Source organism: Leptonotus elevatus, chromosome 1 (genome assembly GCF_054856555.1).
Source record: "Leptonotus elevatus isolate MCC_2025b chromosome 1, RoL_Lele_1.0, whole genome shotgun sequence".
Taxonomy (NCBI): Eukaryota; Metazoa; Chordata; class Actinopteri; order Syngnathiformes; family Syngnathidae; genus Leptonotus; species Leptonotus elevatus.
In genome coordinates this window covers 1,817,990-1,840,685 of record NC_141239.1, presented here as the reverse complement: position 1 = coordinate 1,840,685, position 22,696 = coordinate 1,817,990, and the positions used below count along the sequence as shown (strand labels likewise).

Below are 22,696 nucleotides of genomic sequence, written 5' to 3'. Positions count from 1 at the left end.
TAGAATATAGCTAAGTTTCATCATTATTCACAAACCTATTTAGAATTCTGAGTCATTGATGGGGTTTTTCAACATGGTCCTGGTTCATTTCCTATGCTCTGATGCCACCTGCTGGCCGTTTGTGTAATAACTACTATTTCTTCAATTATTTGCTCTAGCTTTAAAAAACAAAATAACATAAAAAAAACATATACATGCATCTTTGGGACACTTATTTAAAATAGAACATATTTATATGTTTTCGGGAGCAAATGAGAGATGTAATTATTGCATATTATTGTACAGAAGCAGAGTATAATCTTAGGGTAAATTACAGAACCACTGCAATAACCTGGCCATGGTGAGGGAGCAACTATGAATTCAATGACATGTATTTAAAACAACCACATTGTTTGGTTTAGTAAAGTCCATTAACTAAAAATGATTCAAAATGCCGTTGGGTAATGCTAACGAATAGCATCGGTGTCACAAAGTCATTTAGGCAACATTGTAAAGCAATTAATTCATTGAGGTAAACAAATCTCGTCCGCACAGAAGCATTTCAAGACTTGCGTGTGTCCAAAAGAAGACGCTGAAGACGTTTAACGGCTGTAATGTATATGCCAAGACTGGAGTGGCGCTGTAGCGCAGTCACAGGGAGTTAACGGAAAGCGTAGAAGAAGAATCAGCCAAGAAGACGAACTTTATTGCAATCTGCAGAACAAATATGGCTTTGCATGTATCGAAACAACATGAAAAAGACGAACACAGGAGACGCGACAATGGCGGGTGGTTCAAGTACAACGTGGGAATAAAGAAGCTAAATATTTTGCTGCAAATGCATAAGCAAGCTAAGGAGGTTGCGCAAAACAACTACGACGCGGCTATCCGCCATTGTTGTTGACAGACTGACGGTTCGCGCACAGTCACGCGAGAATTGCCGCGTACGTCATCAATGTGCGACGACGCGTCGCCATCGAGCTGCGACCGTTACGTCATCACTGGAGGAGACGGACGCGTACGCGCCGCGTTTTCAAATCTTTCCACTCTGGAGCCCGCTTTCAAAAGTGATCGCTTTCAAGCTCCGTGTGGACGAACGGCCAAAACGGTAAGACACTTGTGAGGATACATTGAAACTGTCTTTTGTGTGGAATTTAATTAATTTGATAATTGTATTTATAAAAAATTAAATTATTAAATTAAATACAACTACTTTTTAAAAATAACATACAATAAAATTATATATTTTCTAATACATTGACTTAAGTAAAGGACTTGGAACTAACAATAACGTTATATTTTTTAAATATAATTATGAAATGATAAAATAAATTAATTTGCCTTCGTTTAATGAATTGAATAATTTAATTAAAAAAATATTAAAACATTTATATATTAAATTACACTTTTTGACATGAATAACATTAGATAAAATAAATATAATTTAATAATTGTATTTATTTAAAAATGTTATTATTAAATTAAATACAACTACTTTTTTTAAATAACATACAATAACGTTAGATTAGATTCTTAGATTATTTTTAGTCGCAAGGAGAACGGACAGAGATGTGCACAGATTACAATCTCCTACCCGCACTGAGGCACACTCTCCTGAGCCCTCTCTTTTTATGTTACACAGCCGTTGCTGCTCTAAAGGGGAGGGGTCTCACAGCAGCAACATTAAAGCTCCCATATTATTCAACTTTTCCACATGCTAAAATAGTTCTCAAATGTGTAAAATACATGTCTGTGACATGTCAAAATTTACTTTGAATCCATTCAAAACAGCCTGTTTTAAGTGTGTGTCCCTTTTATGTAAATAGCTGCACTGGGCCACACCTCGGCCATACCTTTCTCCCTCGAAGGGGCTGTGATTTCGGCTGCGGTAGCCAATGCTAACGTTATGAATGGAAACGACTCGGCCATGGCTGAGCAGAAGCAGTGTGGTACGACCGTACCGATTTGAGTCAGACAGACATGTCTTTTACACATTTGAGAACTATTTGAATATGTGGAAAAGTGCCAAAAAGTTGAACCGTGATAAAAAGTAGCATAACGTTACTACAGACATTATGTTGTAGCGTTAGTTTGCGTGATGATTTTGCCGTCACCGGCAAATCTCCCGTGAACGTTATTTTGCCGTGAATGCTTGTAGACATTTACAAGCGGTTATGAATAGCACAAATGTGCACATTCAGGCCACTGCGCGCTCGCAACGTGCAAGCCGTCTCGCCGAGACCACTTAGCGGCCGGTTAGCATCGCAACGCCACGTCAACTAAGTGGCCAGTTGCACAGTCACGGCAAAATAACACTAAATGATGCATGCGCGCGTGTGTGTATGTGTGTGTGTGTGTGTGCTCTTGTTTTTTGTTACATAGTGGGGCCACCATTTCGGGATTTCACAGAGTTGTGGGGCCCACCCGTCCATGTGGGGCCATTTTGCTGGGCCCCACAAGTTTAAACGTCTTTTTGAGGGTCAAGACTTGGTTTTAGAGTTTAGGCTTGAATTGGGTTATGATTGAGTTTAGGGTAAGGAATAGGGGTAGGCAATCATTTTTTATGTTTGGGGTTAGGGGGAGGGGCTAAGAAATGCATTATGTCAATGAGTTGGCCCCATAAAGATAGTAAAACAAACCTGTGTGTGTGTGTGTGTGGGGGGGGGGGGTCCTGATCAATCTAGTGTATATGAGAGTGAAGGATGACGAGAAAACCGTTCCTCTAATATTTAAAGGCTCGTATGCTGTTGTAATGGAAATAATAGGTTTGTTATTGCGCACTAAATAACCGATTTATAGGGACGTAAAATAACTAATGGAAGTAATGTTGCCAATCTCTGCACTAAATGCTGTATTTCTGCCTAGTTCGAACCTGATCCTCAAAGTACAATAGCGCACTCTGTTGGTGAATAACAGAAGTGCATGCTTGTTTACCTTGCACATGCATTGTGTGTGCGGCACGATAGTCGTCAGTGTTTTTAGCAGGTTGTGGGTTTGAGCTGCATTCCAAAAACATCGATCACAGGCAGCGGTGGCGGAGGGTTTGTATTGAAACGGAAACAAGATTAAAGTCAAAGTAAATTAGTTTTAAATCCTTTACGTATAGCCAGTGTATTAAGAAATATATATAATGTTATTCATGTTAAAAAGTGGAATTTAATATATGAATTTTTAAATAAATTAAATTAAATTATAAAATTTAATTAAATTAATTAATTTATTTTATAATTTAATAATTATATTTTAAAAATATGTTTTTGTTAGTTCCAAGTCTTTTACTTAAGTCAATGTATTAGAAAACATACAGTATATAACGTTATTGTATGTTATTTTAAAAAAGTAGTTGTATTTAATTTAATAATTAAAATTTTAAATAAATACAATTATTAAATTATATTTATTTTATATAATGTTATTCATGTCAAAAAGTGTAATTTAATATATTAATTTTTGAATATTTTTTTTATTAAATTATTAAATTCATTAAAAGAAGGCAAATTAATTAATTTTATCATTTCATAATTATATAAAAAAAATATAATGTTATTGTTAGTTCCAAGTCCTTTACTTAAGTCAATGTATTAGAAAATAGATAATTTTATTGTATGTCATTTTTAAAAAGTAGTTGTATTTAATTTATTTTTATTTTTTTTATAAATACAATCATCAAATTAATTAAATTACATTAAATTAATTCATTTTATTTTAATAATTGAATATTCATATTTTAAAAATATAAAGTAATTTACTTAGATCAATGTATTATAAAATATACATAATGTTATTGTATATTATTTTTAAAAAGTTGTATTTAATTTAATAATTAAAAAAATAATAATAATTAAATGAAGGTAAATTAATTTATTTTATCATTTAATAACTATATTTTAAAATATCATGTTATTGTTAGTTCCAAGTCATTTACTTAAGTCAATGCATTAGAAAATATTATTATTTTTAAAAAGTAGTTGTACTTAATTTTATAACTTATTTTTAAATTAATTAAATTATTAAATTAAATTAATGAAATTAAATTAATGTATTTTATTTTAATAATTAAATATTCATATTTTTAAACATAATGTTACTTTATATGCTTGCAAAACAATGTGTTCCCATAGCTTTGTTAACATTGTGAAATGGCTAACAAAAAAATAAATAAATTAAATTGTCATTTACAAAGGTTTAAGAAAAGCAACAAGACTATTTTTGACAAACTAAGTATAAAGTACAGGTGCGTGTTGTAAATATAGTGAATAAGTGTCAAAAGTACTTATACCTGAAGTAGCTTACAGATAAAAAAAAATCGACTTCGCTATAATATCACCCTTTTTGTACTTTCTTGCGTTGCACCACTGATGGTATCGTAAGCGCAATTGCAAAGGACACGCGCTCTAGAAAATCAATGGACGGATGTGTTGTGACTTGGTCCGACCAAACTTTGCCGCCCCGTGGCCTTCGTTTCCCGTGATTTGTCGGCCCGACAGCGCATGCCGATGTCAACGCGGCCTCAGTCAACGCCTCCGACTTTTTCTTTTTTGTTTCTCTCTCTCTCTCTCTCTCTCTCTCTTTCTCTCTCTCTATTCTCCTGCACCTGTTTGTGGCCGTCAGCGCTGTTCGCATTGTGCCGCCAACCGCTGCAGAGGAACTGCAAGTCTGCGACAACGGTCCCTTGACGCGACCTCAGGTCCCCCCAAATGTCGAGTCAGGTAGGTTCTTCGCTTCGCCGCGGGTCAAAGGTCACGCCTTTAACTTTTGTATGATACGATCAGCTTTTTTTCTTTTTGCGCCGCGTTGCATCCATTGGACGCTGTGTCGGGATTTTTCCTCACATCTATTTATAGCGGCGGGAGGACATTAACTCAGTGGCATGAAATGTCACGAGAGCCTCGCAGCATTTTAATGTAAACGTGAAGGTCGTGAGAGTTTTACTTTCGATGCGTGAATTGAACATTCACTGGCAGCCTTTTGGGGGCATTTTGATGAGGGATGGACTGGCTGGGTCGATTCTCAGTGCCGATATTCTGCATTTTGACAAATATCAGCGTCGGCTTTTTGTTTTGTTTTTAAATCTGATGGCAAATCCTGTTAATTAACTTCAGGGAACTCTTTATTTCAACTTTCACTTAACTTTGTAGGAGATGCTGCTGACCCTGGCAACACTCTGAACCTTCTATTTTTGTTTGAAATTAAAACCAAGATAAGTGAAAAAAAATATTTTAGATATTTTGAAATTTGCACTCTAAAAACAGTATGGTCAAAAGTAACCCAATTATGGATAAAAAATGGACCAATTCACTTTATGGCTCAATTTGACCCAATTTTGTGAGTTGCTTTATACAAAATGACCCGATTTTTTGACCCAATGCAAAGATCTGACCAATTTTTACGAGTTGTTTTAAACTAAAAGACTCAAGGTTGGGCCAAATAGACCCAAGTAGAGGATCGGTCCATTTTCTACCCAAAGTTGGGTTATTTTAGAGTGTGGGAAAACTTCATGCTACAGAAAACAAAAGGGAGCCATTTATACTTGTTTAAAGTGTTGATATAACTTTTTAACGCACTAATGACCCTGCAGGAATTCCCTCAACTTTTTGTTAGAATTTTAAAACAAAGATTTCCATTGTCTAAGATTTAATAACAAAAAAAATAAAAAAATAAAATTTTGCAAATCTGAGAAGTTGTTCAATAAACACATGCTTAAAAACATTTCAACAATAACAAATGATTATTAATAGTTGGAGTTAGTTTTGTTTTGAATATTGGCTCCAAATATCGGTTATCAAACTCCTTGACTACTAATAATCGGTATCGGCCTTGAAAAAAAAAAAGAGGTTCGTCACCCCTGTATCCCTGTTTTAAAAAAATATATATTTTTCAGGCGTCATGAGAACTTTTACCACCTCTCGTTAATGTTTAGACTCCGAATGGAAAATCACTGACATCACTGAACAGCTATCCCTCTCAAAGAAATGTCCACAATGCACAAGGTGACATGTTCGCAGGCCTTTCGAACCACCTTTTACGAGTTGTCAATTTTGTCTCAGGAACGACATGGAAGAAAGCTATGAGACATTTGAAGAGGAGTTAGGCCCACCGAGAGAAGATCTTCTCCCGCGGAAGCCGGTGCGACAAGTCCGACGACCAGGTGGTGACGACGCGCGCAATCTGTGATGACGTGCAATAAATGATGTCGACTGTAAATATACGATGGCGGGCAAAACTATATATACCTGTGCAATCCACGGGAACATGATCCCTTGCCCCGCGCAAACGCGGTGATAACGTGCCTGAGCTGTCGCGCAGAGATGCTTGACGCGTGAATCATTCCTCGATTCCGACAGGAATAATTATCTTAAATCCCACAGAACATATGTGCGACAGAGCCCCCCCCCCCACCCCCCCCAAAAAAAACAGTACATGTCTTTTTAGTCGCAAGGCTTTTTTTGGACGAGATTACCAAATACTATTTTTGTAGATGGCCGTGATCCCCAAAGGATCAAAACCTTGCTTGTAGCCTCCGTATGCGCCATATTTGGTCATTGGGAGTTGAAATGTAAAGCGGAATTGAATCGTTTCCCCCAGAGAATCGGTGACATTTTGGAATTGAAAAACAAAGTGGCTCAAACGTTTAAAAAATAAAGAATTTAATTCAACTCATCATCACTATAATAAATAATAATAAAAAATAATCAGCTTAATAAGCCATTAACTCCACCCACAAGTGTTTTGCTATTTATTTATTTATTTATTTATCTATTTATTTATTTATTTATTTATTTATTTATTTATGTATTTATGTATTTATGTATTTATGTATTTATTACAATACCATCACAAAGGGTGACTGCAAAGAAGAAGTATAATAATAACCTTACAACCACAAATGGAACTCATGTATGGCTGCTGAGTGCAATAGGAGCATTAAAACAAGCGAACTTAATGACTAATCATTTGAAAATACTACTTTAAATATCGGTGTATTGCTGTAAATGTTGTGTGGTTTTACTTTAGGTTTTGTTATATGACATAGTGGTTAACTAATCGTGTTAAAATGCTAGCTAAAAATATTGTCGGTACAATAACTACTACTCAAAATTACAGATGTTCATTACCACTTTTTTTAGCCTGATACCAGAATGAATACTTAACTCCTGACATTTTTCCGTAAATTTGCGCGCGTATTTTGTGTTGTTTGTTTTGTTTGCTTTTCTTTGAGTTGGCCAGGGGCAGACCAACCAAGTTGTACTTCTTTCTGTCCCCTTTCATTTCTTTTACTTTGAATTTGACTATTGCTTTATTATTATTTTTTCTTTTAAAAATGAATGAAATAATAATTCTCAATACTCGTTCCTGATCGTAAAACGGCCACAAGAGGGCATCGCGAGTACCTTGAAATAAGGCCGGGTATCGGTTAAGGGTGTAACGATAATGGGAATATTGTGATATTGTGATATTAAAAGCAGCACATCTGTTCCAAAATTCAGGTTGATTTCCATTTGTGCAGATATAGCACCTTCTGGTGGCTAGTTTTTTTATGGGCAGTTAAATTTTCACAAGGCATGTTTTGGCCCTTCTCTGTTTAAAATCCACTCTAATCGTCAGATGAATGTGTTTTTTTAGCATGAGCTGCTTTTTTACAACATTGTGAATTTTTTTTGTATCGCCAACCTCCCCACAATATTGTGATTATATCGTATCGTGATGTTTGGGTATCGTTAAATCTCTAGTATCGGTCCGATACCAATAGCTTGTACTTTATCGGTATACGCCTATCGCTAATATATAATACTGTAAATGTTGTGTAATTTTACTTTTGGTTTAGTTTTACTACACAGTGGTTAACTAACAATGTTAAAATGCTATTTAAAAAATAGTCCGTATATTAACTCATTCACTGCCATTGACAGCAATAGACGTCAAAAATTCATTTGAACTATTTCTATTAGTTTAGTTTTTTCCATTTTTTGAAAACCTAGATTTTTTTTGTACATTTAGAACAGATATAAAATGTGTGATTAATCGTGAGTTAACTAGTGAAGTCATGCGAATATTTACGTTTACAAATTTTAAACGCCTAATTTTTTAATAATCTTTTTTTTTTTCTTTTTAAATAATCTTTTTTTTTAGGAAAATAGTATTAAAAATTAGGGGCATCAGGCGAGTACTATTTTTAATCGTAATTAATCGCATGACTTCACTAGTTAACTCACGATTAATCGCACATGTTATATCTGTTCTAATACAATATTTAAAAAAACACTAGGTTTTCATACTCTTGTCAACAAAAGCGTGGAAAAAATGTTAAACTCATAGAAATAGTTCAAATGAATTTTTGACGTCTATAGCCGTCAATGGCAGCGAATGAGTTAACTGCTACTTAAAACTATTTACATGATTTCCTATGGGAAAATGGGTTTTTGATATTAGAAACGTTTTAGTCAGGCAGTAAAATGAAAACAAACCCCTGCCCCCTGATAATAATAATAATAATAATAATAATGATAAATCATGTGGTGAAATGGGGTCGGGTTTCCAAGTATTTCAATCAGCTCCCAATAGGGTTCAACAAATCCTAGTTTTGATGTTCATAGTTTTTATCTTCTGATTTTATGATCGATTTATGTGTAAATATTTGTATGCCTTTATAATAATAATAGCACCTTCCATTATTATGTTTGAGTACTCCCATCAATTGTCTTTTTTCTGTCTCATGACCTAATGACAGAATTGCCTTGAATGGGCGAACCCGACCTGCTTTTTAGTTCATCTCAATGTGTTTATTGTTGCAGAAATGTATGCGAGCAGGAAACTTAGAGAGGTTAGTAGCTAAACAAACAGTATGGATATATTTTGCTTTCGCATTGTATATGACATCATGTTTTCTGTATAGGAAATGTCTGCAGTTCCTCAACCCCCAAAAGTAGAACCAAAGACTTTACCTATGGAAGCGACCTCTCCCAAGAAATGTACGTTTCAATGGTATTTCCTCTCAAGTTGACCTGACAACAACCCAAAGCAACTGATCGGTCTTTCTTTTTTTTTTTTTTTCTCCCTCAGTTCCTGAACAAAAAGCCGTGTCCATGCAGAATCTGAGTCAGATTGAAACACCGTGGGAGAACGTCACCCTCAACCGCTGTCTGTTTGTGGCCATTTCCATCCTGGTCCTCACCTCGGGCTTCCACAGACTTCACGGTGAGCACAGAGAAAACGGCTGACGTTGAAACGCGAGGACGGGGCGGCGTGTGCCAGCCGTGACCGAGCGCTGTCTTGGCAATGTGACAGAAACCCTGCGTGGTCGCGGGACGGCCGAGGAGGAGGAAAACGTCGAGTTGACCGTGAGGCAGTCAAACGCGTTACGACACGGAGGCAAACCACCGCAGGTAAAATGAAATCTGGCCTGAACACTGTCGGAATATTAAAAACATTCAACTATATTTTCAAGCTAGAATTCTAGTACAATAAGCGGTAACAGTATTTTTTTTGCATCTGGTAGCATTTCTCTGACCTGCAACACTTCCAGTGGGTGTGGATGCTAGCTTTTTTTTTTTTTCAATCAGATTTTTGCTTCTGTATGTTGCCATGTCATTCATCTGCCCAGGGCCTTCAAAATCAGAAGTGCTGGCCGATGAACGGGAACTATACAGTAAACAGGGAAAGCGAAAATCAACCATTCATTTACTCCCCCTACTAACAAATGATTACAGATGCCATAAGATGGCGGCGAAGCACAAAATGAAGCCTCACAAATCAAGTCACTTCAACATAATTAGAGATGCAACAATTTATCAACAATTATTTTTGATAATAGAGTAAGCAATTAGATACCTTTTTTAAATTTAGTTTTAACTTTAAATCCTCTGAATTTCAGCTTCTCAGCATTAAATATTCTACGGTAAATATGCTCCATTAAAGCACCAAACTAATAACTCAATCATAACGTTTGTGCATTTCCACAGTTACACTGACTATTTGAAATGTTCTGTTTTTTTCGAATAAAGGAATGGAATTTATTGATTCATCAGTTAACCGACAAAATAAGCGATAGAATAAACAATTTAAAAAATAATCAATAGTTGCAATATATGACTGGATAGCCGATAGCCCATACACGTCCGTGCAAGCCGTTGAAGCGACAGGGCGGCCATCTTGCTCCTCCCATCTCGCGAGCAGACTACTAAACTGCACAATATAGGGCCGGGGGGGGAGGGGGTTCTGGCAGGGTGGTCACTATTTTTTAACAAGTTAAAAAAAAATGGCTCAAATGTTCTCCAATTTCGATAGTGTAAATGTATAAAATAGTATGCGGAGAAACCTTTATTGGGACGTGCAATATGGCTGCCTCGCAGCTTCAAAAGTATACGCCTATCGGCTATCCAGTCATATATTCAGATAAATGGTTACAGCCCTAAACATAGTGCTTTGTCACCGAGATGCCATAAGATGGCGGCAAAGCACGCTACAAACATTTCTCAACTCACTTCAACATACTGTACTTCCTTGGCACAAAATGGTGGCAAGCACAAGCACATTTATCTATAACCAGCCAGATTTGGAGTTCGCCTCACAGTCAAGTCAGCATTTTTCCCATTTGTTGGTCGGTTGGTCATAACAAAACTGTTATAGCCAATGTTGACTGTAGCAAAACAAGAATGTAGCGATGTGCTAACATCACAATTAATAATCAACATTTGTGGTGTGTTTTATTTTATTACTTTTTTTTTTTATCACGTTATCGGATAAATAAAGCATAATGCTCTTATATCACATTAATGGTTTTGTGCCATCTAAAATTAAAACACACTTTGTTTTTAGCCTGAGACAAACCTGTGGGAAGTTTTGTTTTGGTGGCTGCCGGACCTTGATGACGATGATGAAGATGAGGATGATGAAAAACGGAGAGGAACAAAAGCCCACAGCTCGAGGGGTCTCAGAAACAAGCCCATGCCAGACAAAAAACTCATGAAGCAGAGCGAAGGGACTTTAAAGAGCAGGAGGGCCAAAAAAGTCCGAGAGCAAGAGGACAAGAAAGTGGACACGTTGAAGGCTCCTCATGACGAAGCAGACGAGCAAAAGGTGGGAAACGAGGAGGTGACATCCAAAGCAAAGATGGAGGAAAATAAGAAAAAGACTCAAAAAGGATGATTTGTTTTGCTCGGTTCACACAATTTTTTTGCAGTTTTAGCATGAGTCCAGATGACCTTGCTATTTACATCACATCTGTCAATACAGAGAAGAAATTTAAATAAAAGAACAACCAGCTCCTTATATTCTTAAATCTTTTTGTTGATCACTATTTTATCCTCAACAGTGCAAATGCATCTCAGTGGTTTAGAATCCATCATAAGAGCTAAAAAAAAAAAAAAAAGTGCGCACATGCGAATTAGACATAACTGAGTTTGTAGTCACAGATGTGGCCACGATGAGCATTATAAAAAAAAAATCTTCAGAACATTTAAAATTGTTTCATTCTTTGAGGCAAAATCCTCCTTAAGCCCTTTTGCACAATGCGAAAAAGTCACGTGGCAACGCGGAGCGACCGGTTGCCAGCATGCCCATATTTGGAAGTGCAAGCTTCCATTCCGTTCTTCATGGTCCCTGCCCCTCACCACGTACATGATGACGTTTTGAAACTTTATTGTGCACGTTTCGCCAATAATATACCTGACATATGTTGCTGTGTGCAATATTTTTGGAAGATAAGACATATAGACCAAACTTTTATTAGTTTGAATATTTAATTACAAAATCTTAAAAATGAACTGTTTTTCAAACGTATAAGTTGAAGACGATCAATTAGCCACTCCAAGGGCCTCGGGGGGTGGCGGCCTCATCGGCATTGGAGGCATGGGCATCTGAGAGGACATCTGAGGGGTGCCGGGGGCACCAGGGGGGAGGATCATCCCACCTGGAGGTGGGGGCATGGACTCATTTTGTGGGCGAGGCGCACTCATAAGAGGCGGGGGACGCTTCATACTGGCGGGAGGCGGCGGACCAGTCGCTGGTAGGAGAGCTTTTTCCATTTTGAAGTGGAATTGAAGGAAGAACTAAAGGAGGGAGGAATGAAACATTTCAAACCGCACACCTTCTCATTCATCAAAGAACCTCGTCTTCTAACTGGTACCTGTTTGGTTTCTCGGTTCCAGTGTGTCCAGAAGCGGCTCTCGGCTTTGTCGATTTCTCGACTGGGCACCTAAAAAGAGACAAAGTGATGGCAAAACATCTTGACACGGCAACGAGAAAGAAAAGAAAACTAGTGTCTCGCCTTGAAAGCAATCGTCTCATAAGGTTCTGCAGCCAGCAACAGGTACTGCCAACGACGGTCCGGGGGCTCGATGCGCTGTTCGTAGGCAGACATGAAACGGTGCCGGGGCCCGATACCTTCCGCTACTTCCGGATAGTCAATCTAAAAAGGTAGGAGAAATTATAATATTTAGTTCTGGTCCAGCTTCATTTGATTTCAATTCACACCGACCTGGAAAAGTAAAGACTGCTGGCCAGACTCGGGATCCCTCTGTTTGGTTACTGAGAAGACATGAAAACATCCGCCGCCATGAGGAAAAACATGACATACATGCCAAGGTTATAATAGTTAACAAAAACTAACAACAAAACTAAAATTTAAAGAATCTTTTTCAGTAAAAAAAAAAAAACTAGCGAAAATGCTTTTAAGAAAACAAAAACTAATAATTATAACAAAAATGTCCTTTATTCTGTCTTGCCTGTCATACATGAGCTTTCAGGGTTCAATTTAAACGATTCGGAAAAAATGGATGGGTGGATTTATGTCAATATTGCTATTGTTCGTACAGGAGGAAGGTCGAACAGTCATTTGGGAATTGTAGTTTACTGTATTACACAATACTTTTAGTGAGCTTCTTTTTTTGTTTCTTGTACTCTACAAATCCTCCATATACTGTATATAACCACAAAAAAAGTAAAATAAAAACCAAATGTAATGAATCCAAAAATCTAAAACATCCCCGATGCACACTCACAAAAAGTTGGCAGATATTTGATTTCAGGATGAAATCAAAACACACTCTTAACATTTACAGATGAACCTAATTTGACCTTCTCTAAACTTTTGAATGCACATTTTGAGTACTTTTTGCACAACTTCCTGTTCTCCCATAAAAATGTTAGTGTCACCGGCACGTTACAATAGCGAGACCGGAAGAGTCACAGAAAGGCGTACAGTGGATGTCGGCGGGAAATGCCGTTCAGTTCTTTGATCATGACCAGCAAAAGCCCTTAAACATTGAACAGTTTGATGTGTGCATTCAGAGTTTACCAAAGGTCAAATTCAGTTCATTATGAAATTTCAACGTTTGCAATAACGTCGGCGTGCTCTACCTTTGTATCCGGGCCGACCAATTTTCACAAACTTCTTGACCTCGACCTTGACTTTTGCTGGAGCTGGCTGAGCGGGAGCTTCTTTGGCCTCTTTGGCAGCTCGCCGTGCTCTGAAAGCAAACAAAACTGAACGTCTCAATTGCGTGGAAACAAAGCGGGGTTAATAAATAAGAAGATGTGGTACTTACAGATTGGTCTGATGTTTCTTTCCTTGTGTGTGGGCCAAGTAGCTGCCCTACAATGACCAAGAACACTTAATTAATACGACACTTGCGCCACAAAGAATACACATGTACGTCATCAAATTACAACCTCGTTGTTGTGAAGCGTCAGGCAAAGTTTGCACTCATATGATCCTAAATGATTCTTCATAAAGTAGGGGTCCTTATTGATGTCAATGGTTTCCAGAGCCAGCTGCCGTAACCGCTCCCGCCTGTCCCGATTACTCTCCGAGGAGGACGCCACCCCTCCACTTCCTGTCTTCCCTCCAGCTCGATGTTGGAAATCCATTTTTTTGCTAAGTGATTGACCGAAACACCAAGATGCTCGCAGGCGTACGCCCAGTCGATCAAAACACTGGACAGCTACGCCGTTTGTCTTTGTTCTGGATACCTAGCAGGAGAAATATGTAGTTAAAGTTTGAATTTTATAAGCGGATTTGAAGTCTGCTTATAAAACACGTGTTTTTAAGGCTATTGTAAATGTTAAAGAGAACCCCCCCCCCACCTCTCCCCCGAACCTAATGATTATAATTGCCTATATTAATAGATATAACGGTAAATATACCACACACTATGATCCCAAACAGTTACTGCTGATATAATATCAGCAAATAATGGCGGATAGGTTCAAGAACTGAGTGATTTCGCAAATACCGAAACGCTAATGGGCGGGGATTTACGGTATGCCACATTTAGGTTAGTATGAGTTTCGAAAGTTCCAACAATTAACGAAAAGCAGACTTGCTTTCGAGATAGTTATGTTACTTAACCAGTGACTCCTGAATGAAGTGTGTCAAAGCTAATGCTAAGTAACATTGTTAGCTCGATCGTAACAAACCGTTTCTCACACGACCATCAAATTACAACAAAAAGGTCTGTGCTGCACTGCCATAACATGCATTAAAAATCTACTCACATACGCTATTAACAAGCATTTCGAAACGTCTGTAATGTTTATTTAGATACAACACTTACCAACAATACAACGCAAGGATCACGCTAACTGTGAATGCAGTCAGTGCGCGTGCGCAGGTTGTTTATTCTTCTTTGTCACCAGATCCCACCTGCTTCAATTGCGTGGCAGCGCCATCTAGTGGTCGGAAGGCGCATAAAGTACATGTCATCGGCAGTCACTTGTTCGTGCAAAATTGTTAGAAATACACTTTGTAGCTAATAATAAAACATTCTCCTCCAGTAAAATTCTGTTGGAACGCAGAAATAAATTACACCAATTGGCGTAGAGCATGGTTATGGCCCTTTCAATTATTCGAATAAAATAAGAGAGCTTCAATTTTAAATACTACATATAGCCTGACACGACGGGAAAAAAATCTATAATCATCGATCCAAATAAGTTGGTTAATGTTTTCATTTTCAGTGGACCTTGCTTTTTTATTATTTATATGGCTCTGTGATATGTATTTTCAACAAATCTGACTTTTTCGTTATTAAAATATATTTTAACATTATTAGACTTATCAAGACTTTAAAATAATATTATTCTGTAGATGTGTGCATTTAGTGAAAGAACTTTCGCCTAGTTTGACACTTTGCGATTTCCGTACAACGAGCCGAGAGGAGTGGTCCTGTTGTGTGCGTTTCGAAGGAGAACACACTTTTGCTTTTGTATTTGTATTTGAACAAACTACTCTCCGTCACATCGAGCAAACAGCATCTCGGGATGGAGAAACTTGTTTAACAACAGCCGGACAGTGTTTCCGACGACGTTGATTCGCAAACGTCGTTGTGATTTCAATTTCATGCATGATGGGAAATGGCCGTGTGTAGTGTGTCCAGCGGTCGTGCCAACTTTTGCTGCCAGTCATGCGTTTCAACGAGAAGGAGATGGTGCATTTAAGCCGACAGACTTCAGAAATGGTCGCCGAGCTGGGGATGCGAGGACCTAAGAAAGGAGACGGTAATCTCATCGGCTGTTTATTTGCTCGGACTCGTTTAGCCTAGCAGCGCTAGCCACGTGACAGCTTCCGGTATGCGAGTGTCACCTTGGTTCCTTTTTTTTTTTGTTCCAGTTATGAAGAAGAGGCTAGTGAAACTCGTTGTCAACTTCCTCTTCTATTTTAAGACTGATGAGGAAGAAGTGAGTGTAATTACACTTACTACAATTTTCATTTCAATATTCCATTCATGACCTGTTTCAAATGACTCATATTTCTTTGTTAGCCTGCTGGTGCTCTGCTGTTGGAGCAGTGCCGGGTGGAGAAGGAGGACAGCTTGACCTTCTCCATCGGTGAGTGGCAGTTTTTTTTGACATTTTAATGTCTGCTTGACTTATTGCAATGTCGTGTTTGCCAGTGTATCCTTTTTTAGGGTCGTTGATGAACTGACACGTATCCCAGCCGACTTTGGGCGAGAGTCAGGGTGTACACCCTGGAATGGTCGCCTGCTCATCGCAGGGCATAATAGGCCGGCATCGCACTCACTTTCACACCAAAAGAGAAATATAGCCTTCGATTCACCTAAGAAATGTGTTTTTGGAATGCATGGGGAGAGAAGGGCTAGAGCCCGGATTCGAACCTGCAACCTCAGAACTGTGAGGCAGATGTGCACATCACGCTGTCATTCCACCAGAAGAAAATTCTTAAGGAACACCAAACACTGTCAAATGATAAAAAAAAAAAATCAGATTAATCACATCTCAGAATTTTGATTAATCACGATTAATTGCTTAATAAAAAACGCCTTTTTTATCAACAAAAAAAAAAGTCCCGAAAAACTTGAAAAATTATGTGTTAACTCTTTTGACATTTAATGTTATGAGGACGTCTTCAACATTTTTTGATCCACTGCACATGCTCATCCTCCTCTTTTTCTAATCAGTTAATTACGTGCATAATTTAAAATGGAATAAAATGACTCTGATATTTTGACAGACATGAACAAATGTGATACGCAAACATTCATTAAATGCTTTACTTTAAATGCATGAAATTATGTTTATTGCTCAAACACAACCTGCGCTACCTTAAACGTAGCCATCCGCTGTCACGCTCAAGCATAATCCATGGTCAAAATTAATAGTGCGATTAATCTGCATTAATTCATGATTAATGCGATAATTTTTTGTGATTAATTATTCAATTAACGCTTTAAGATTGACACTAGGGGTGTGCCCAAAAATCGATTCTCATAAGAATCGCGATTCTCATTTAGTACGCTTCAGAATCTATTTTAAATGTCCCAAAATCGATTTTATTTAAATTACTTTATACTGTCTTGCCTTAGTCTGTGTGTGCCTTTTATTAGGAGCGCTGTTCATGTTATACCCGATTTGGCCACTTAGGGACAGTGTGGTTCCACGCAGTCTAATACACTGTTAAGTTGTAGCCACATTAGAGAGTAGAAGGAAAAAGTCACGATCAAGTTATTCCAATAAAAGTGTTTTTTTTTTTTGCAGTGTGGAGACGTTCTTTTGAGTGATAAAAGTGCCGCGAGTAGCGTGCTAATTAGCATTAGCGAGTCAGACTGGAGTAGATCATTACAATTCCTTGAACATCTATAGATTGAAGCAAAAATCGATTATGTATCGAATCGCAGACCCAAAAATCGGAATCGAATCGAATCGCGACACATTCAAAGATTCCCACCCCTAATTGACAGCACTACTTTAAACACATGAAGACATTTAAAACACACTGTTGTCGTTTAAAACTATGCTTTACAGGATCAGGATTTTGGAGCCGACCACTGATCAGCGTTTATAAAAAAAAAAAAACTAAAATAAACACACAAAAAGAAAGATCACCGATCTGATGAGAAGATGGACCAATTTATCCGATTTATTTCAAGAACTTGCGCATTTACTGTACTGTTGACTTCGACCGGCCCAGCCCACGAATAGACACAATTCAGGACAAATAATAACAATTAAACACTAAACATTCTCCCAAAAATACTGATAAACATTCAGTACATAAAAAATGGGGGCCAACACCCCCTCCCAAAAAAAGAAAAGACAATTATTTTCAAATATTGGATAAAAAACAATCTGTCTGTATATGCTGACAAACCTTGGATTATCAACAATACAGAACGTCCCTGGAGTGAACGAGAGCGTGTTTGCTGTAATGTCTTATTTTGCAGCTCGGATCAATGATGTCATCGATTGATGGGCAAATTATTACATTGCAGCCGACCGACCATGCAAAATATCTGCAGATAGAGCACCTGTTCTTACTCTTTAACTCCGGAAAAAAAGAAAAAAAAACCTAACTCTCAAAACATACTTTACTGTGTACTGTAAAAAAAACATAAAAAACATCCATGTCAGATTCCGTTTTTGGTTTGCAGCATTTCTAGAAGAAGCAGAGAGGAAATACCTTTTTGAGTGTGACTCTGAGGAGCAGTGTGAGAAGTGGATCGACTCCATCATCAGGGCAAGGTGAGGGTGTTTCCCCTGGACACATAATGAGTGGCTGGTTTAATATAGGGTCATCTTTCGAGCTGTCAAAATTAATCGATTAATCGGCAAGTAAACAATTTAATTGCAAATTAATTGACAACTATTTTGATTTAGGAAAAAAATACACTTTTAAGAAATGAAAGGGGACAGAGAGAAGTAAAAACTTGATCAACACAACAACAAAAAAATCAACACAAAATGAATGACTGCGAGCGGTCAAGTTGCTTTCAATGTAATAATTCTATAAAATAATTCAACAGCATGTCCTTGTGCGCAATATATTTTTCCAGTAATTGCGCTTTTATACATAAAAAAATAAAATACAGATAGACTGAGAAAAACGGACACCTTGAGTTGAAATACATCATTCTATTTGTTTTGTTCTATATTTAGGTTTGGAAAAAATGTCTGTTCCTCTTAATTTGTACTCTTTACTTTAAAAAAAAAAAAAAAAGATTTGTATATTGACTTGTAAAATTTCATGATGGGCTTTATACATTATTTTAAGGCGGTTAAACTCCATCAATCCATTACATTTTGAAGTTTTTAGTTGTTTAAATAATGGATTAGTGCGGTCTCTGTATCCTCAACCGAAAACTACACGATAATCAACAATAATCGAGTAATCGTTTGTGGCCATTTTTTTATTTCAAATTGTCAAAAACCTCTGATTTCAGCATATCAACAGTAATTGTTCACTTTTCTGTAGTCCTTCATGAAAGAATACCGCTTATCTTTTGTGTTTATTCAAAATAAGACATTCGCAAAAACATCTGTTTTTACTTTGGAAAACAATGTCAAGCCCCCTTTTTTTTAATCACTATATGAATACTTGAAGTACGAAATAAACAATCATTGGTTAATACACAGTAATCAGAGAAAAATGCTTTTGTATGGCACTTTAATGCAAAATTAAAATGAATCCGATTAATCGATTGAATAATCGGTCGATTAATCGATTCAAAAAATATTTGACAGTGACAGCACCAGTCATCTTGGATGTTTAATTCATATAAAACCTGAAATTCTGTTGACACCAATGAGTGGGGACTCGGACTGTCTTTTTCAAATCGATTATTCCGTCAAATAATTTTTGCTGCGAAAAAAAAAAAGCCCTAATCTCTTCTCTCTTGCAGCTACGAATTCATGAGACGGAACCTCATCTTCTACAGAACTGAGATCCACAGACTCACGGGAAAAGTAATTTCATTTTCCGTATCCGCGCTATCAACCGTTTACCTGCAAATGTGGTGCAGTTCACAGAATGTCACCAAATTTGACATGCTGTCGCACTTCCTCGAACCCGAGCTTCACTTTGCCGTCCGTGTCCGCAGGATCCACTGGAGCAGTACGGCATATCGGATGAAGCTCGTTTTCAAGTCACAAACGGCCTGCAGCATTCTCCCACAGACGCCTCCTCCATGTAGAGCAGATCAGCGTTTTCTTTTCACTTCTTCTTGCCCACTCCGATATTCGCACCGCGCTGGAGTGACAAACAATGACAATTGCTGTAAGCACTCCGGAGTTTTCTTGTTTTTTTTTGACAACTGGTCACGGGACTTCAACAGTGTGTGGCTTGCCTTTTGAAATCATGTCTGATTTGGGGCTCTTTTGTCATCACAAGTTTTCTCCTACTGTCATTTTAGATCATGCGATTTTTGTCAGTCTTTGAGGCCATTTTTGATTTGTTACTGGGAGATTTAATCACGACAATTGGGATCAATAGATTACAAATGTAACATTGAACTCATTCACTGCCATAAATTCATTTAAAAAAAAGATTGTTAAAAATGAGGGTCAAGAGGCGGTTATTTGTTTTTTAAATTGTAATTAATCGCGTGACTTCACGAGTTAACTCAAGATTCATCACAAATTTTATATCTGTTCTAAATGTACAATAAAATAAATTCTAGGTTTTCATACTCTTGTTAACAAAAGTGGGGGGGGAAATAAACTAATAGAAATAGTTCAAATTAATTTTTGACGTTTATAGCCGTCAACGGCAGTGAATTAACTAAAAAAAAAAAAGGAAAGAAAATATTAGAAATTTGTGGCGTCAGGCGGTTAAAATCTTTAATCGTAATTAATCTCATGACTTCACTTGTTAACTCACGATTAATCACAAATTTCTTATCTGTTCTAAATGTACAATAAAAAATTCTAGGTTTTCATATTCTTGTTAAAAGTGGGGGGAAACAAGTTAAACTAATAGAAATAGTTGAAATTAATTTTTGACGTTTATAGCCGTCATTGGCATTAAATGAGTTAAGAGGAATGACTTAAGGCCAGACTTACTGTTGAAATTTAAACTGCTGAGTTGAGCCACAAATATGTACAGTAAATATATATATGAATATATTTTTTTTATTTTTTTTGTTTTTGCTTGGGAGAGAAAAAAAATCTTAAATGGTTTGCTCGTCTAAGCTTGGTTTGTCAGAAGACATACTTTTGCACGTAGTACAAAACTTGGTCTTGAGGGTTTATTTTTTTAACGCTTTGACAAATGTACTTGAATTAACGTTGTGTTTTCTGTTGCACTTTCGTTTTCCATTTCTTTGGTTAAGTCGGACCATCCTCAGTTGCAAGCCTTCCTCTTCCTCTCGTATGTCGTTACAGCTCGGACCCGCATTACAAGTACACGCTTCTGTCTGCTGCAAAATGTTTATTTACAAGCACGCATCTGTTTTATAAGGAGAGTTCATAAAGGGTCTTTTATTTTGAACATATTCGTGGACTTCCTTTCACTTCTACTGATGATTTATTTTTATTTTTATTAAAAACATTTTTAAATAAGTTCATGCTTAATTTTTAAGTGACTTTAGTGACACTCATTAACTCTTTGACTGCCAGACGTTTTCAGAAAAGGGATGCCGCCAGTGCCAGCCGATTTAAGCATTTTGACTGATTTTCAAGGTCCACAGAAAATGTTCTGTTTGGACTATGGAAACACACGTACTACCAAATGAAAGATTGGACTTTCATCTTTCATCAGAAAAAAAGAGTTTGTTTCTACCTTATTCCGTTCTTTAGTAATCAACAATAGAAAATGGTTAGTTTGACCCAATTTCGCCCGTGTTGGACCAAAATACGGAGAAATCAAGCTTTTAGTGAAACGATATTATTTCATGCATTCTAGTGAATTTGACACTTCTTTTTGTCCATGAATGATGCCACAAACACCTAAATAGTGCTTTACTTCTATAAAACACTACCACCAAGAATGAAAAAGTGTTTTTTGATAGCAAAATACGTTTATTTACATTCAACAGTGTAACAATTTGACAACAATTTGGCAAACTATTTACAAATGTGTGCAACTGTGGTGCTATTTACAAATATGTGGATGTTTCAACGACAGTTTTTCTTTTTGTAACACTCTCCTGCGTGCAAAGAGACGTAACAGCATTTGCACAACAGATTGCCTCTTCGCGTGTGCCACTTTCTTGCAGGCCGTTTTTTTCCGGGGAATAGCAAGTATACACTGCAGTGTGTCATCACGTCTAATATCAGGATCATGCTACGGTTACGTTACGGTGGTGTTACGTCTCGCTTCCCCGTGTCCTTCAGTTGCTATACCGGGTTGGTCGGAGATATTCTGATCCATTTTATCCACTCCATTCATGGTGGCATCGTAGTCCAGAAACAGTGTCTTCTCCGTGATCAGACTGTACCCGCTCCTCCGATGAATATGCATTGGACTCGGGGTACTCTTCATTGTCCGATCGAATGTCCGCTTGTGCAGCTCCGCGTTTTCCGGCCTTAGCAGCGCTAGCCGCGCTTTGCCGATGAGGCTTACTACTTGTTCATAACAGTCACGCCAAAGCTTCCAACTTTGGCGTAGAGCTCGTTGTCATCTTCATCGTTGACATCAATCTGCATTGGTCGATGCCAACTCTCCATCGCCCGATCGAATGTCCGCTTGTGCAGAAGTACCCGGCCGGCTATTGTGCGCGTTTTCCGGCCTTAGCAGCGCTAGCCGCGCTAGCCGCGCGTAGCCGGTGAGGCTTACTACGTGATAGTAACAGGCCAAAGCTTCCAACTTTGGCGTAGAGCTCGTTGTCATCATCATCGTTGACATCAATGCGCTTTTTAGTATTGATTGATGCTTTCCGTCTTTGAAAAAAATGCTCAAGCGTGAGCTGCTTGTAACCGGTTGCTTGGTCTAGCCATTGTGGCTTGGATCAGCCATTGTCTCCTCAACACTCTAGCTCCGCCTCACGTCTTCTACTGACGCCCACGGTGGGCGGCCCATCCAACCTTGTGCAAAGAGAGTCATCGCTGCCCTCTAGGGGCCAAAACGAGTCTTTGACTAATCAGATCAGCCTGATTCTTTCAGCACAGCTGCCCAAGGCTTTCCTGCACCCGTTTTTGAAAAAAAAAAAAAAAACATAGGGGACGTCTTTTAACGTCCTCGGCGCCCTTCCCTAGGTTTATGCTAAACGTTTTATAACGTTTATGGCAGTCAAAGAGTTAATGATCTTTTTTTTTTTTTTTTTTTTTTTTTTTTAAGAGCTCATTCATGATCTGATAAGGCAATACTTATGAAATCGAATAAATTTATTCCCAACAGTCATTTACTTCATTTATCGTCGCTGCACAACTTCGAGTAAGGTTCTTTTCTTTTCTTTTTTTCTAATCAGATTTCAGCTTCTATGTACCATCCCAGGGTCTTCAGAAGTAGCCGTTTTGCTTTATGAAGGTGAAAACATATTAGCAATGG

At 37.7% G+C, this 22,696-nt stretch overlaps 3 protein-coding genes and 1 long non-coding RNA gene across 5 annotated transcripts in view; 2 read left to right on the top strand and 2 right to left on the bottom strand.

Moving 5' to 3' along the window:
• The window catches only part of LOC147180294 (uncharacterized), a 56,718-nt gene extending 45,632 nt beyond the window's left edge, over positions 1-11,086 (bottom strand). The window contains exon 1 of the long non-coding RNA XR_015095782.1: positions 10,807-11,086. This is a non-coding gene — a long non-coding RNA (uncharacterized LOC147180294). The remainder of the gene's footprint in view (positions 1-10,806) is intronic.
• LOC147180293 (uncharacterized) lies at positions 970-11,383 on the top strand. Of its 2 annotated transcripts, XM_086082288.1 has the most exons (8): positions 970-1,087; positions 4,591-4,688; positions 6,027-6,127; positions 8,772-8,800; positions 8,873-8,948; positions 9,040-9,174; positions 9,265-9,362; positions 10,795-11,373. In XM_086082288.1, the coding sequence occupies exons 3-8, from the start codon at positions 6,034-6,036 to the stop codon at positions 11,122-11,124; spliced, it is 762 nt and encodes a 253-aa protein (XP_085938414.1). In that variant the 5' UTR covers positions 970-1,087; positions 4,591-4,688; positions 6,027-6,033; the 3' UTR covers positions 11,125-11,373. The 2 variants fall into 2 exon arrangements, with proteins under 2 accessions (XP_085938414.1, XP_085938425.1); XM_086082299.1 differs by lacking the exons at positions 970-1,087; positions 4,591-4,688 and having other exon boundaries at positions 8,708-8,800; positions 10,795-11,383.
• A 303-nt stretch (positions 11,384-11,686) lies between these two features.
• sf3a2 (splicing factor 3a, subunit 2) lies at positions 11,687-14,644 on the bottom strand. The gene is made up of 8 exons (XM_086080983.1): positions 14,532-14,644; positions 13,648-13,947; positions 13,524-13,570; positions 13,336-13,445; positions 12,455-12,504; positions 12,245-12,385; positions 12,104-12,172; positions 11,687-12,026 (listed from the first exon to the last, which is right to left on the bottom strand). Exons 2-8 carry the CDS (start codon positions 13,843-13,845, stop codon positions 11,772-11,774), a joined length of 870 nt encoding a protein of 289 aa, XP_085937109.1. The 5' UTR covers positions 13,846-13,947; positions 14,532-14,644; the 3' UTR covers positions 11,687-11,771.
• Positions 14,645-15,123: 479 nt separating this feature from the next.
• On the top strand, positions 15,124-20,698 carry plekhj1 (pleckstrin homology domain containing J1). The gene is made up of 6 exons (XM_086095534.1): positions 15,124-15,474; positions 15,587-15,654; positions 15,738-15,804; positions 17,865-17,955; positions 19,113-19,176; positions 19,311-20,698. The coding sequence occupies exons 1-6, from the start codon at positions 15,381-15,383 to the stop codon at positions 19,401-19,403; spliced, it is 477 nt and encodes a 158-aa protein (XP_085951660.1). The 5' UTR covers positions 15,124-15,380; the 3' UTR covers positions 19,404-20,698.
• Positions 20,699-22,696: the final 1,998 nt, after the last annotated feature.